The 12,270-nt window shown below is 39.4% G+C and overlaps 1 protein-coding gene across 2 annotated transcripts in view; it reads left to right on the top strand.

Moving 5' to 3' along the window:
* The window catches only part of LOC146514502 (uncharacterized), a 56,668-nt gene that overhangs the window by 8,005 nt on the left and 36,393 nt on the right, over nt 1-12,270 (top strand). For both annotated transcript variants that reach the window (XM_085165475.1, XM_085165474.1), the window contains exons 9-10: nt 310-437; nt 8,954-9,041. In XM_085165475.1, the coding sequence (XP_085021601.1) occupies nt 310-437; nt 8,954-9,041 (216 nt within the window). The remainder of the gene's footprint in view (nt 1-309; nt 438-8,953; nt 9,042-12,270) is intronic.

Below are 12,270 nucleotides of genomic sequence, written 5' to 3'. Positions count from 1 at the left end.
TGTTTAAAATTGAGTTTTTATTCAGAATTAAAAGTGGGGCCTATTCACTGTGGTTTAAAAGGGTTTTTAACCCTTTCCCCTTTTTGCCAAATGTTGTCTTTATGGGGGAAAGAGTCAAAAGTTTCTTTCTTACAATTGTGCCATTTTCACTGCAGGTCAGGTGCATATGTACACATGTAAAATGCAGTGTAAAGTAACACAAGCGTTCAGTAAAAGACCAGGAAAGCATTTCAAAGCCAAGTTTGTTACCCACATGATATTTAATAATATGATAATAATGTGAATATGTCTCTCTGTATGTTTGTGTAGGACTCCACGCTCATGGGGTTTCATGTTCCTAAAGATTTTGGTGTGATTTATATCAGCCATGCCATCCATCGCGACCCGGAGGTGTTTCAGGAGCCTGATGCCTTCCTGCCAGAGAGATGGAGTGGAAGGTGAGGATCTTTTCTCTTTTTCTCTCATTCTTTTATTTTATTTTCTAGTTGTCAAGGAGTGTTATCGTGGTAGTAGAATTTCAAACTCGATGTCAAACAATAACATCAATGACAACATGATTTTTTAAGTTGTCTGATATGGTGCAAAACATTGCATCACTAATGCAAAGTGTAGATATGACAAATGTTTAAAGATTGTAAAAAGGTAGTGGGAAAAAAAACCAACACATAAACACAAAAGGACGAGGGGCAGCGAGGTAGTGCTGCGCTTCTGGTGACTTGGTACCATATTTTTGTTGCTGATGAAATGGAGCAGTTAAAGTAGACTGCTACTGTTTCTGTGTAGTTGCTGATGAACTTTTCTCACATTCAATCTGCTGACTGACTGAAAAATAACACTTTTCAAACCCAAATAATTATGTTATCCTGTAAAACTCATGTTGTCTATTAAAACTACAGTCAGGGAAATTAGATAATGTTTTGCTACTTACTCCAACATTAATGTTATCGTTTTATTATTTAGTTGTAACTACTAACTAAGTAGTAACTGGTCAATTGCTAATAGTTAAACAGCAAATGTTAATGTACGTGCCGGCCAGGTAAACATTCATGATAACGGTTTAATACTTCAGTGCTGATGAAACGGGAGCTCTACTGACCTCTCAAAATTCCTCATAGAGTGTGAAAGTACAGCAGTGCAGTGTGAAGTTGTGTGTCAACTGGAGGACATGAGGAGAGCACTAATGGTAACAGTACTGTTGCAAATGAGTATATAATCCACCAGTAATTTTGAGGACCAGTTAGTATCTTTTCCTTTCTTTTTTGACAACGCTATTATCAAGTTAACAGCTCTTTACAGATATAGACCAAAGTGTCTTTGGCATCCTAGCACCAATGAAGAGTAGTATTGTACAAGAACATGAAAAAGCAAGAGGGTTAAAACGAAGGTTTCTAGTCATTCCCAGCATCACTGAAAGTCGCAAACCATGCAGTATTTAGTCATTAATGTCTTTAGAAAAAGCAATTAATTATGCCTAGAACTTCAGCCTTGAAAAGGTAATGTATCAGTCTTTCAGGGAAAAACATTATTAATAAAGGCTTTCCCACAGACTTAAAATATATGAGCTGTGCCTCAAATGAGGTGTTAATTTCATGGGCTTTTATTTTCAAACATAGGTTTTCTTGCTGGATTGACCTGAACATTAAATAAATGTGACCGACACACAGCCAAAGAGTAGAAAATTGTAAACTGACAAAATAGCTTCAAGAACGGACAGGACTTTGTGGACCAATGGAAAAAATGGTAAAATTTAAAAAATGGTGATTTTTTTTTTGTTGTTGTTGTTTGTTATTCTGAAAATTTCTTAGATCAAGCAAGAAGGAAGCAAACGGGCAGTTCTGTTTATACTCCCTTACTGATACATACTTACAAACACGCCACATTTGCACACTCAAACACAATCAGCATTAGAAAGAGTAAGTGGGAGGAAGCTTTTAGTGCTGTGACACATCAGGGATCGAGGAAATGCGTCACAAAAAGATGTTTAAAAAAACACAAAGAAAAAGATAAAAGAATAAATAATAGAGCATTTTCTTCCATGTGCATTTATACATATAGTTATTTATAAGCCACTCGATAAAATCTGAAAAGAAAGAATTTTAGTAATGGACCCTGCTTTGAGGCATGCCACAAAGCAAAAATGATTCAGGAGTAGTTTGAGTAAAATGAGTTGAGTTAAATGGACTTCCAATTAGTAGATGATCTGCTCTACCTCTCGAGCTTCAGCCACCCCAAACGCCAGCTGAGTCCAATCGAGCATCTGTGGGATGTGCAGGACAAACAAATCTGATCCACAGAGGCCCCACCTCAGAGCTTACAGGACTGTAAAGGATCTGTAGCTAACATCTTGGTGCCAGATAGCAAAGCACACTCTCAGGGGTCTGGTGGAGTCCATGCTTTGATGGGTCAGGGCTTTTTTGGGAGTGGGACCAACACATGGTTAGGCAGGTGGTCATAATGTTATACCTGATGGGTGCACATATGGCAAATATAATGCTATTCACAATTTACATATCCCCAAAATGCTTTAGCTTCATTATATAATGGCCAAATGGCTTGCTGCGCAGGCAGGGTGAATACCTGTATTGTCGATTATATTTTGTGTAATGTAAGGTTTTCAGTTCAGCACCTTGTAAAAACTATCTCTGTGTTGGGTTCTTCACCCTGTTGGAAATGCACCATATTGTTCAGTCTTTATAGCACAGTATTATGCTTATACAGAAAGTATGAACAGCTGAAGAGGTTCTGAAGCTGTTGATGACGTGACTAAATGACAAAGTTATACTGTATTAACATAGGCACAGATAATGGATTACTAATTGCAGCAGGTACCACACAATAACTTCCTGTTTCAATAATAACATAAAGAATAGCTGAGGGGGTTTAGGCCACATTTGCTGCGGTCAGACTAAAATACACAGTTTTACTGGATAGAAATACACTCTTAAAATAGATGACAGCAAGATTAAATCAATAGTCTGTTCTACAACTTGTTTTATGACCGCAAAGCAGAAAAGAGCGCTGGTTAGTACTTCATATACATACGCCCACGTCTTCACTATAGCAACCAATGCAGATAGATAACAGAGCCTGAGCACACAAGTCTGACTGCATCGCTTTTACATGTACTTGCTCAGACTGTCTGCTGGGAAAGTAAAAAAAAAAGCCTTCTGAATACAAAAGGAGATGCATAAAGACTCTCTGTCTGTTACCTGCTCTGGTAAAATGAAACCCGAGCTGGCTCGTTCTCTCAGTCAGCCATTCATCTGTTCATTCACTTCCTTCATTCAACTGTTTATTGTCATTCATGCTCTCTCTCTCTCATGTGACAGAGAGTGGAGAAAAAAAATCTATGAATGTATGTATGTAGGAAGGAAGCTGCTGCCATGGAAACTGGTCACCTGTCAGTATCTTCACCAATAGGGATTCCCCTGTGTGTATTTCTGTGAGTGTGTGTCTGTGTGTAGAGTGGGGGGAGAAGCTTTTTTCTCTCCCATAATGCCCTGGGATAGAGTGTGATGGGTTACAGAAGAATGAGTCAGAGAAACTCCCATCCTTTTTGCGATGAAACAGTAATAATGTTGAATTTCTTATATATACTGCATATATTTACTTTATTTACTTTTTTGTTGAGCAGAGAAATCTACTGCCATCAGTTGTCATTTTTGAAGGTGCGTATAGAGACCTCTTCTTCACTCTTATCTTGTTAAAACTAACCTAATTACATGTTAACTTAAACTTTAAACCAGATAAAACCATCACACCAAATGAAGCAATCTAATGTTACAGTTGGCAGTTTGGAGTTTCTCTCTTTGAGCCGATCCATTATCTTCCGATCGGTTTGAAAAATGGAAGCAGAAGAAATAGCCGGAAAAGCTCAGGAGGAATTGATGGTGCTGAATTCAACAGTCACAGTGCGAGCTTTAGTCAGGTTACGGCATTGGATTTCAGAGGGGTTTGCATTTACAGCATAGATTAACTCTCTCAGGTATTAAAGTAGAAGGTACTTTCTGCCTTTTCCCAAGGGGTCGTCACACCAGACGATTCCACATATTTGGTTTGGTACAGATTTTAATGCAGACGCCCCTCTTAATGCAGCCCTTCCATTTATCGGAGCTGGGAACCAGCACTGGGAGCACACTAGCTTCTTACCCCCTGGGTTTGTGCTTCTTTCTGGTCTCAAACTGGGGGTCTTCCATCTGTGAAGTAAGGAGACACAGATGGAAGATGGTACACAAACTCAAAAAAGAAATTATCCTAAAACAGCTTAATAACTTAAGACATAGATCCAACTAGATACTTATAGCGCAAAAAAACAAAGAGTCAAAAATCTGTTCAGTCTGCCTAACAGGCAGATACTTTTAGCCTGGAAATGGACACCATTTTAAATACTCTGAAGTGTGTGAGCAGAACACTCAGCTGAGAAGAGAAATCTATGCATAGATGGCATGCTTTGTGTCTGCGTGTGTGAGCATCAGGTAAAATGGTGCAGGGTTAAGGAGTGAGTCAGAGGAGATTTTCCTTGAGATAGTATGATGTAAAAGAAAACTCTAGAAAAGTCAATAAGAAACTGCACAAAAAAAAAAAAACAAAAGACAAAGATGAAACGTGGAGTGTAGGCGCTAGAAGTTTGACTATACCTCGATTAAAGGTGTGAGTCATCCACATTAAGAAGATGTGTGTATTTGTGTGGATGATTCTGGTCACCTTTTTGATATTTCCTACTGTCAGTACATTTTATTGAACCCCGAGAAGCGATCTGTGTGACCAAAGCTGATATATCTTTCATCCTTGCCGTGCAAACCTGTTGCCTGTCTTTGCTTGTCTTTATTTTTCATTTATCACCGTGTTTGTTTCCCTTTCCTCCCAACTGTTCCTGTCTCTGGTTTTCCATCTGCCAGTCTTCCTCGTGACCGGTTTCCTATCTCTCTTGATAGTTGCCCAGCTCATATACTTGCCACCTGGCTGTTTAATTTAATGACTGCAGTCCTGTTACATAACAAGCCCACCTACAATCACCACAGTTTCATCTGTTTATTTTTTATTTTTTTGCGCAGTAGCTGGGTGTATTATCTACCGTGTGTGTTCCCGTTCATACTCGTCGTATATTGTGTACGTGTGCTTTTCCTGTTGGAGGCAAATATTGGAGCTGGCAAGTTAACATCCTATCAGCTCAACGCCCACACAGACTCTGGCCCTAGATAAGTGAATCAGAAATGCTACCAAGCACAGATAAAAATCTTAGCTATTGCAGTGGGCTGTGTTGCTAGTTTCACATAAATCCGAGAATAGGGACTTTTCTTCTTGTCTCCAAAAATAGCGAGAGACATCTTTTTTTAATTTGAAGTAGAAATTATCTGAAATGTCTGTGTTTGCGTACGTCAGCCACTGTATGAATTCTTAGAAACGACACAAACCAGAGTCACCAGTTCATAAAGATAATGCCAGGAGTTTGTCATAGTCTAGTTGAACTAAGTATAACAGTTTTGATAATAGGCTTTACGTTTTAAAATAATAGACTGCATATAAATGACACATAGAATTCAAGATGCCGCCCATTAGTTTGTGCACTAGTGTTCCTAAGCCTCAAGTTTGACACGTGAGCTAGGCTATACACTCACACCCCACTTTCTTAGATGCACCTTGCTAGTACTGTGTTGGACCACTTTTGCTTTCACTGCTTTAATTCTTCATGGCGTAGATGCAACAAGGTGCTGGAAACATTCCTCAGAGATTTTGGTCCATGTTGACATGATAGTTTTACACAGTTGCTGCAGATTTGTCAGCTGCACATCCATGATGTGACCCTCCTGTTCCACCACATCCCAAAGGTTCTCTATTGCAGCGGTCCCCAACCCCCGGGCCTCGGACCGGTACCGATCCGTAAGAGTTGAGGCTTAGGGTTCAGGGTTTTTATCGGTTTTCAGCGTTATTTTCTTATCGTTTGTATCGTTAACTCTTTTCACGTGTGTTATGAATAAATCTTCTTTTTTTCGGTACCGGTACTAGTTTTATTTTGTTGTATTTATCGGCGACACCTTAAAGGCCGGTCCGTGAAAATATTGTCGGGCACAAACCGGTCCGTGGCGCAAAAAAGGTTGGAGACCGCTGGTCTATTGGATTGAGATGTGTTGGAAGCCATTTGAGTACAGTAATTGTCATGTTATCGAGCTGGAAACAGCCATCAGAAGATGGGTGTGTTGGTCATAAAGGGATGGACATTAAACAATGCTCAGTTTGTACTAAGGTGCGCAAAGTGTGCTAAAAAAATATCCCCCACACCACCAGCCCGAACTGTTGCTGTTTACAGTCTTCTGTTGTCCAGTTTTGGTGAGCTTGCGTGAACTGTAGCCTACGTTTACTGTTCTTAGCCAACAGGAGTAGCACCTGTCATGGTCTTCTTCTGCTGTTGCAAGGTTTGATGTATTGTGTGTTGAGTGGTAATTTGAGTTAATGTTGCCTTCCCTGTCAGCTCAAACCAGTCTGGCCATTCTCCTCTGACCTCTGGCATCAACAAGGCAGAGAACCATTGCTCTGCCTTCTTGGATTGGGTACTTTCATTTCTGGTCCATTCTCTGTGAACCCTAGAGATGGTTATGTGGGAAAATCCCAGTAGATCATGAGTTTCTGAAATCCTCAGACCAGCCCATCTGGTGCCAACGACCATCCTTTTTTTTTTTTTTTTTTTTTTTTGCCTGTCCCATTTGGTTCTTTAGCCGTCAGAATTGTTGTCTGAAGACCAACAAGGATACCCAATGGATTTATTTTGCCAAATAGATCATCATGGCATTGCCATATTGCCGTATCGGTCCATTTGATCGACCTTTGTTTTTATTATTTATTTTATTTTATTTTCAGTTGTTACAGACGGGACAGACATGAGTGAGGGATAAGAAAGGGAGAAAGAAAGAGGAAGGAAAAGAAAAACAGAAGGGGAGAGGGACAGTGAGAAAGGGGGAAAAAAAAATATCTCCGGGATCACCTGTTGAGAGAAAAAGAATAGAAAACAAGCAAAAAAAACAAAACAAAGCAACATACTATACACAACACCATCGCATTAATCTAGCTAAGTGTAAACAGCAGTAAATACTAAATATTGAATGTTGTTGTGCAGCACGCAGGACAGACAGCGCACAATGTGCTTTGAAGTAGCAGCCAAGAAAGGTGTGATTTAAGTCTACGAACAGTGAACACCCGTGTGCACACCTGTGTGGATCGGCGCGCTTGTATTCAAATGGTTTCCCCATGTAATGGTCTGCAAGAGGATGTAGAGAGCCATAGCCCTGTCCCCCAGGGCATGAAGCAGGCATGGAGCCAACAACCATCCTACCTTCTAAGTCATTTATATATTTACTTTATTTATTAATCACCTTTCTTCTTCATTCTGATTCTCACTTAGAACTTCAGCAGGTCATTAATGCTGTTAATATTTGTGTTAATAAGCAGTTGAACAGGTGTACCTAATGAAGTGACTGGTGAGTGCAACTTTGATGTAGGGGTTTTTTTTTGCCATTGAACTTGGAAAATAAATGATGAGAGTTTTTAAGTGATTTGCAGCTATTTGTTCATCCTCTTCCCTGTCTTCCCTATCTAATAATTAATTTGATGATACCCTCTTGGCCTCAGTCATGATCTCTCACAGAGCTTTCTCATTACACTTTATTGCAGAAAAATGAATTATACTTCACACAAGAGTATACTGCTCTGATTCACTTCCTATCCACTCAACATATTTGATATAGCATTACAATGGAGTGCTTGGTAAGACTTCCTTTCCCTTCCTATAGTGTACGCCGCACATCTTACTGTTTCAGGATGTACCTAATAGTACATTAAACCATTAGTCAGATGCTAGCGAGAACACTAATAATAACACTTCTCTCACACACAAACCATCTGACACAGTGGACCCAGACTATACGCACCACTAATGCTTCCTGTTTGCTTTTAATCAGAGCTCAGGTTTCAGGAAGACAGGATCCATTAGAGGCAAGACACGGCCTGCATCAGATGGATATTGAGTAATGGTTGGAAAGGACCTGCTTTCTTAAGTATATTTTTAGGAAATATTAGAAAGCAGGCATGATGGAGTAAAGTTGGGTCCCTGATTTTTGTTCATTTGTCTTGTGGAACTTCATTCTAAGCTGCACTCTTGGTTGGTTTCCTTTGAGGTCTAATTTATTTGCCTTTTGTGCCAAAGAGAGAGGGGTCAGCTGGATTGATCGAGAATTCTGGGTGCTTTGTATGATGCATTGTAGAGTTTTTGATGATGAGCAGCACCGTGCAGCAATGCTCTCCTTATTCTTTGTACACATTTTTTCTTCACCCAGCCAAGAGCTGAGATGGAGGCAAGCGATTGGTGCCATTTGTCAGCATTTTTATCATATAGACAAACAACTACAAAGCCAATTTACATAAAACTTGGTGCAGAGGTGGAGTGTGGGCAAAAGAAGAGCCCACAGAGAAGCTGCAGTTCATTTTCTTTAAAAGTGAGAGATGAGAGAATTGGCTTTGGTGGAAGACCTGCTTTCTCTTAGTACCCTTTTTGTTGTCATTAGTAAAGTGAAACATAAAGTGAAACAATGACCTGAAATAAAAACAGTCAGGGTGTTTTAGTTTGAACAACTAACTTAAAAAATACTTTGTATTGACAAAAAAATCTACAAGATACATCTCTGGTTGGTCTATATCAGATTTAAATATGGTCATATGCCATGCTGTGAATTTCTTATGGATGAAACACAACTTTAAAAGCTATTTTTTTAAACAACCTCAAATACCATTTGGGATAAGTTTGCATAACGTGCATCTTTTTTTAAAACCATTTTTTCAAGATATACCTTTTGATTGATGTTTGTGAAGTCTGTTCAAGATAGATTATTGATTGATTTTTGCATCTCTGATTTGTCTACCCTATGCAAAATTTAATTGTAGCTCTTGTGTTTTGCATATGCAGGAACGAAGGCCATGAGCACTTCCTGTGTTCCTTTGGCAACGGGCCCAGGAGCTGCATTGGAGCTAAACTTACCAACGTCTTTCTGAAGGTGACCTTCACACACAAGTGTGACAAAGAATACATCGACACACACTCTTTAATTATCACTGTAAAAGTGACTTCTTTAACATAAAAGGTTTTTTATGTGGGTTCTGTTTTTTTTTTTTTTTTTTTACTTCCTCTCTGAGACTCTGGTGCATTTAATGGCTTGTTGAAAGATTTGTGGTCTCTGAGCCTCAGCTCTGCATTTTATATTTTGGGCTTCTGGGTTACATGTGGAGGAAAATCGGCTGAAAAGTCGATGGAAAGTTTACTTGCAATGGATTTATCCTATTTAGAGACAGCAAGCGATGCAGCTGATCAGATGTGAAGTAAGGTCTCAGTTGAGCGAAATATTACTGATGTGAGATTGAGGCATCCAGTTAGGTTGTCTGTAGTTGTCCCCAATAATTTCACTAACAAAACTAATATCTTTCAAAAAAAATTGAAGTTCTTAATTTAGATTTTCACACTCTGGATGCTGAACATCAGCAATATAATTTCTAGATGTTGTGTAAACAAGTCTTAAAAGTTTGGTTAAATTAGTTAAAGAGTTATCATTAAATGTAAAAATAGAAACTTCATAATCCTCTTAAAAAGATATTTGTGTTTGCCGCAGTCAAACAAAAATTCAGTGTCTTGTTTGGGGGTTTTTTGGGAATATGTAGGCCATATGCGTTAAAACGTTATGCAAACCACAGAGACACGGCACCTATAACAGCATCTTTACAAAAATCCTCCTGCACTGAGATCTTATTCGAGCCTCTCATGTCAATCCTTTAATGCAAAAACAGCTAAGAGTGAATCTATTTACTGCATCTGTGTTAAGTGTGATTAAAGGGTTCAGTTATTGTTGTATGTTTATATATCATTTTAACTGTAATTAATTGTGTATGTAAATGGGGGAGGGGGGTCTAAACTAACCATATCTGTCATTTGTAAAGAGGTTGCTATTTGTAGCGGTTACAGTAATAGCTTAAGCTAGTAAACTGACATATGCTGTTATTGTTCAAAGTTAGAGGAAATATAACGTAAATGAAAGGTGTGAGTCAGAACAGAGAAACAGAGGATAATGCTAACTTGTGCATAGCAGTTTATCAAGCTACTTTGATAAGCTGCTCCTTAATGACAAGGGGTCACCACAGCAAGTTGCTCCACATGCAAAGTTGGCAAAGTTTTATGTTGGATCTCCTTTCTGACGCAATTCAAAAGGAGAATCGCTTGCTAAGCGAATGTGTAAACCTCCACACCATGGGGCCACTTATTTTGGTATACCTGTTCAAACACTCATTAATGTATGGACATGGTCAAGATGACCTTCCTTAGATCAGACAGAGCATCAGAATGGGGAAGAAAGGTGATTTAAGTGACTTTGAATGTGGTAAGGTTGTTGGCGTCAGATGGGCTGGTCTGAGTAATCCAGAAACTGCTGATCTGCTGGGATTTTCACACACAACCATCTCTAGGTTTTATAGAGAACCGTCCAAAAAAGTCTGGCCAGACTGCTTCAAGATGATAGAAAGGTAGCAGTAGCTTAAATACCTACTTGCTCCAACTAATGTGTATTGAACACACAACACATTGAACTTTTCTGTCTGCTAAGAACAAGAAACTGTGGCTATGGTCCAACCCTATACTAGCAAGGACCACAAGTTACAACATAGACATCATGACATATATATATTAAGACGTGAAACCAGTGATTGAGCCCGCAGAGTTACCAATAAAGAGTCCACTGAGATTGCATGCCATGTGAGCAGAAAGGTAGGTTTCTAATTGACTGATATGTAACTGGCCTTTTTCCTTGGGTAATCAAAGAACTCAACCCCTGGCTGGCCATTAGACATTAGAGTCCAGGTTTGCGGCACTTGGCTGGATTGGCTTCATTGTTTTGGGGTTTTTTTTAGACCTGGTTGCCGCATCTTTCTTTTATAGCCTACAGTTTAACACAGAGTTAGCAGAGCTTCATTAGCAGAACAGGTCAACTGCTTTACCTTTCTCTGAAGTGCACTGGGAAAAACGCTCACAGCGAGCCAGCTGTGGATGACAGCTGCGGCTCAACTGATTGTGGCTGTGCAACCCCCCCCCCCAACACACATGCCTCCACACACACAGTGGAAAAACCACTCAGAGAAGGAAACCATCCCCCAACCATTCAGTAAATAGAGCACTGCTCATGGGAATGACGAAATGCTTGGCTGTCCGTGTGTTTATTAGATATACGAGAGGGAAAGATCCGGGCACTGACTGTCCCCTTTTAACCACCTCACAATCCCAAAGGTATATTCACCATAGCTGCCGTTGCCTATATACTGGGCACACGCATATACACACGCAGCCCATTAAAGCCATGAGAACAAGACAGGTGTGTTACAGGTGTGACAACAGGAAGCAAAGAGATTTAATTTCCCATGTGGGGGCATTCCTTCTAGAAAGAGGAGTGCACGTAAATAAACGTGTGCGTATGTGTTGTCAGCTTGACACTGGAAAGTCAAAGCGGTGACACCAAGTCAACAACAAATGCTGTGAGCCAGTGGATTTCCAGAAAATATTACAGACTTTCAGTCATCACTGATTTACAGATTTACCTGTGACCAACTTTGTTTTTAGGCTGTGGTAGATGAAAGCAGGCTTCTTATTTCTGCATATTTGCCAAAGATTTGGTTGAAATGGCTACAGATTTTATCCAGTAGGTCATTTAATAACATTAGCACCATGAGTTGTTATGTATTACAATGTTTCTTTTCAAAAGTCCTGTTAAATTACTCATAAATATGAATTAAATGTTTCGATGGCCATGAAAAGCCTAGCTGCATGCATGCATGCCTCAGGAAAAAAAAATCCCCTTGCTCACAAGACAACAACACTTGCTTGTGTACAAGACTTTGAAGTAAAGGAGTGTTTTTGTTCTTGTATTGCTCTGTCATATATTAGTGTGACTGTAATAACTCAGTCTGGATTCTCAGAGCACTGTTAGAACAGTGTTTTAGTTTTTTCTAAACCTCCTCAAAAGAGGTACTCAGATGCTAACATTACCACAATGAAGGACACACAGGAATATCTTCCACACACCCAGGAAAAGCAGAGCATATATGTGTGATTAGTATTTAACTATATCTGTACAAAATGTAGTTGGCTAATGAATCTACTTAGACTAAAATCTACTAAAACTAATTAGAAAACTTATTGTGCAATTGACTGATCAGCATTTTCATGGACATTTGAGCCTTGGAGTTGTT

The sequence above is a fragment of the Neolamprologus multifasciatus genome, chromosome 7 (assembly GCF_963576455.1).
Source record: "Neolamprologus multifasciatus chromosome 7, fNeoMul1.2, whole genome shotgun sequence".
Lineage (NCBI taxonomy): Eukaryota > Metazoa > Chordata > Actinopteri > Cichliformes > Cichlidae > Neolamprologus > Neolamprologus multifasciatus.
The sequence above is the reverse complement of the archived record's forward strand: the minus strand, read 5'-3'. Positions and strand labels throughout refer to the sequence as shown.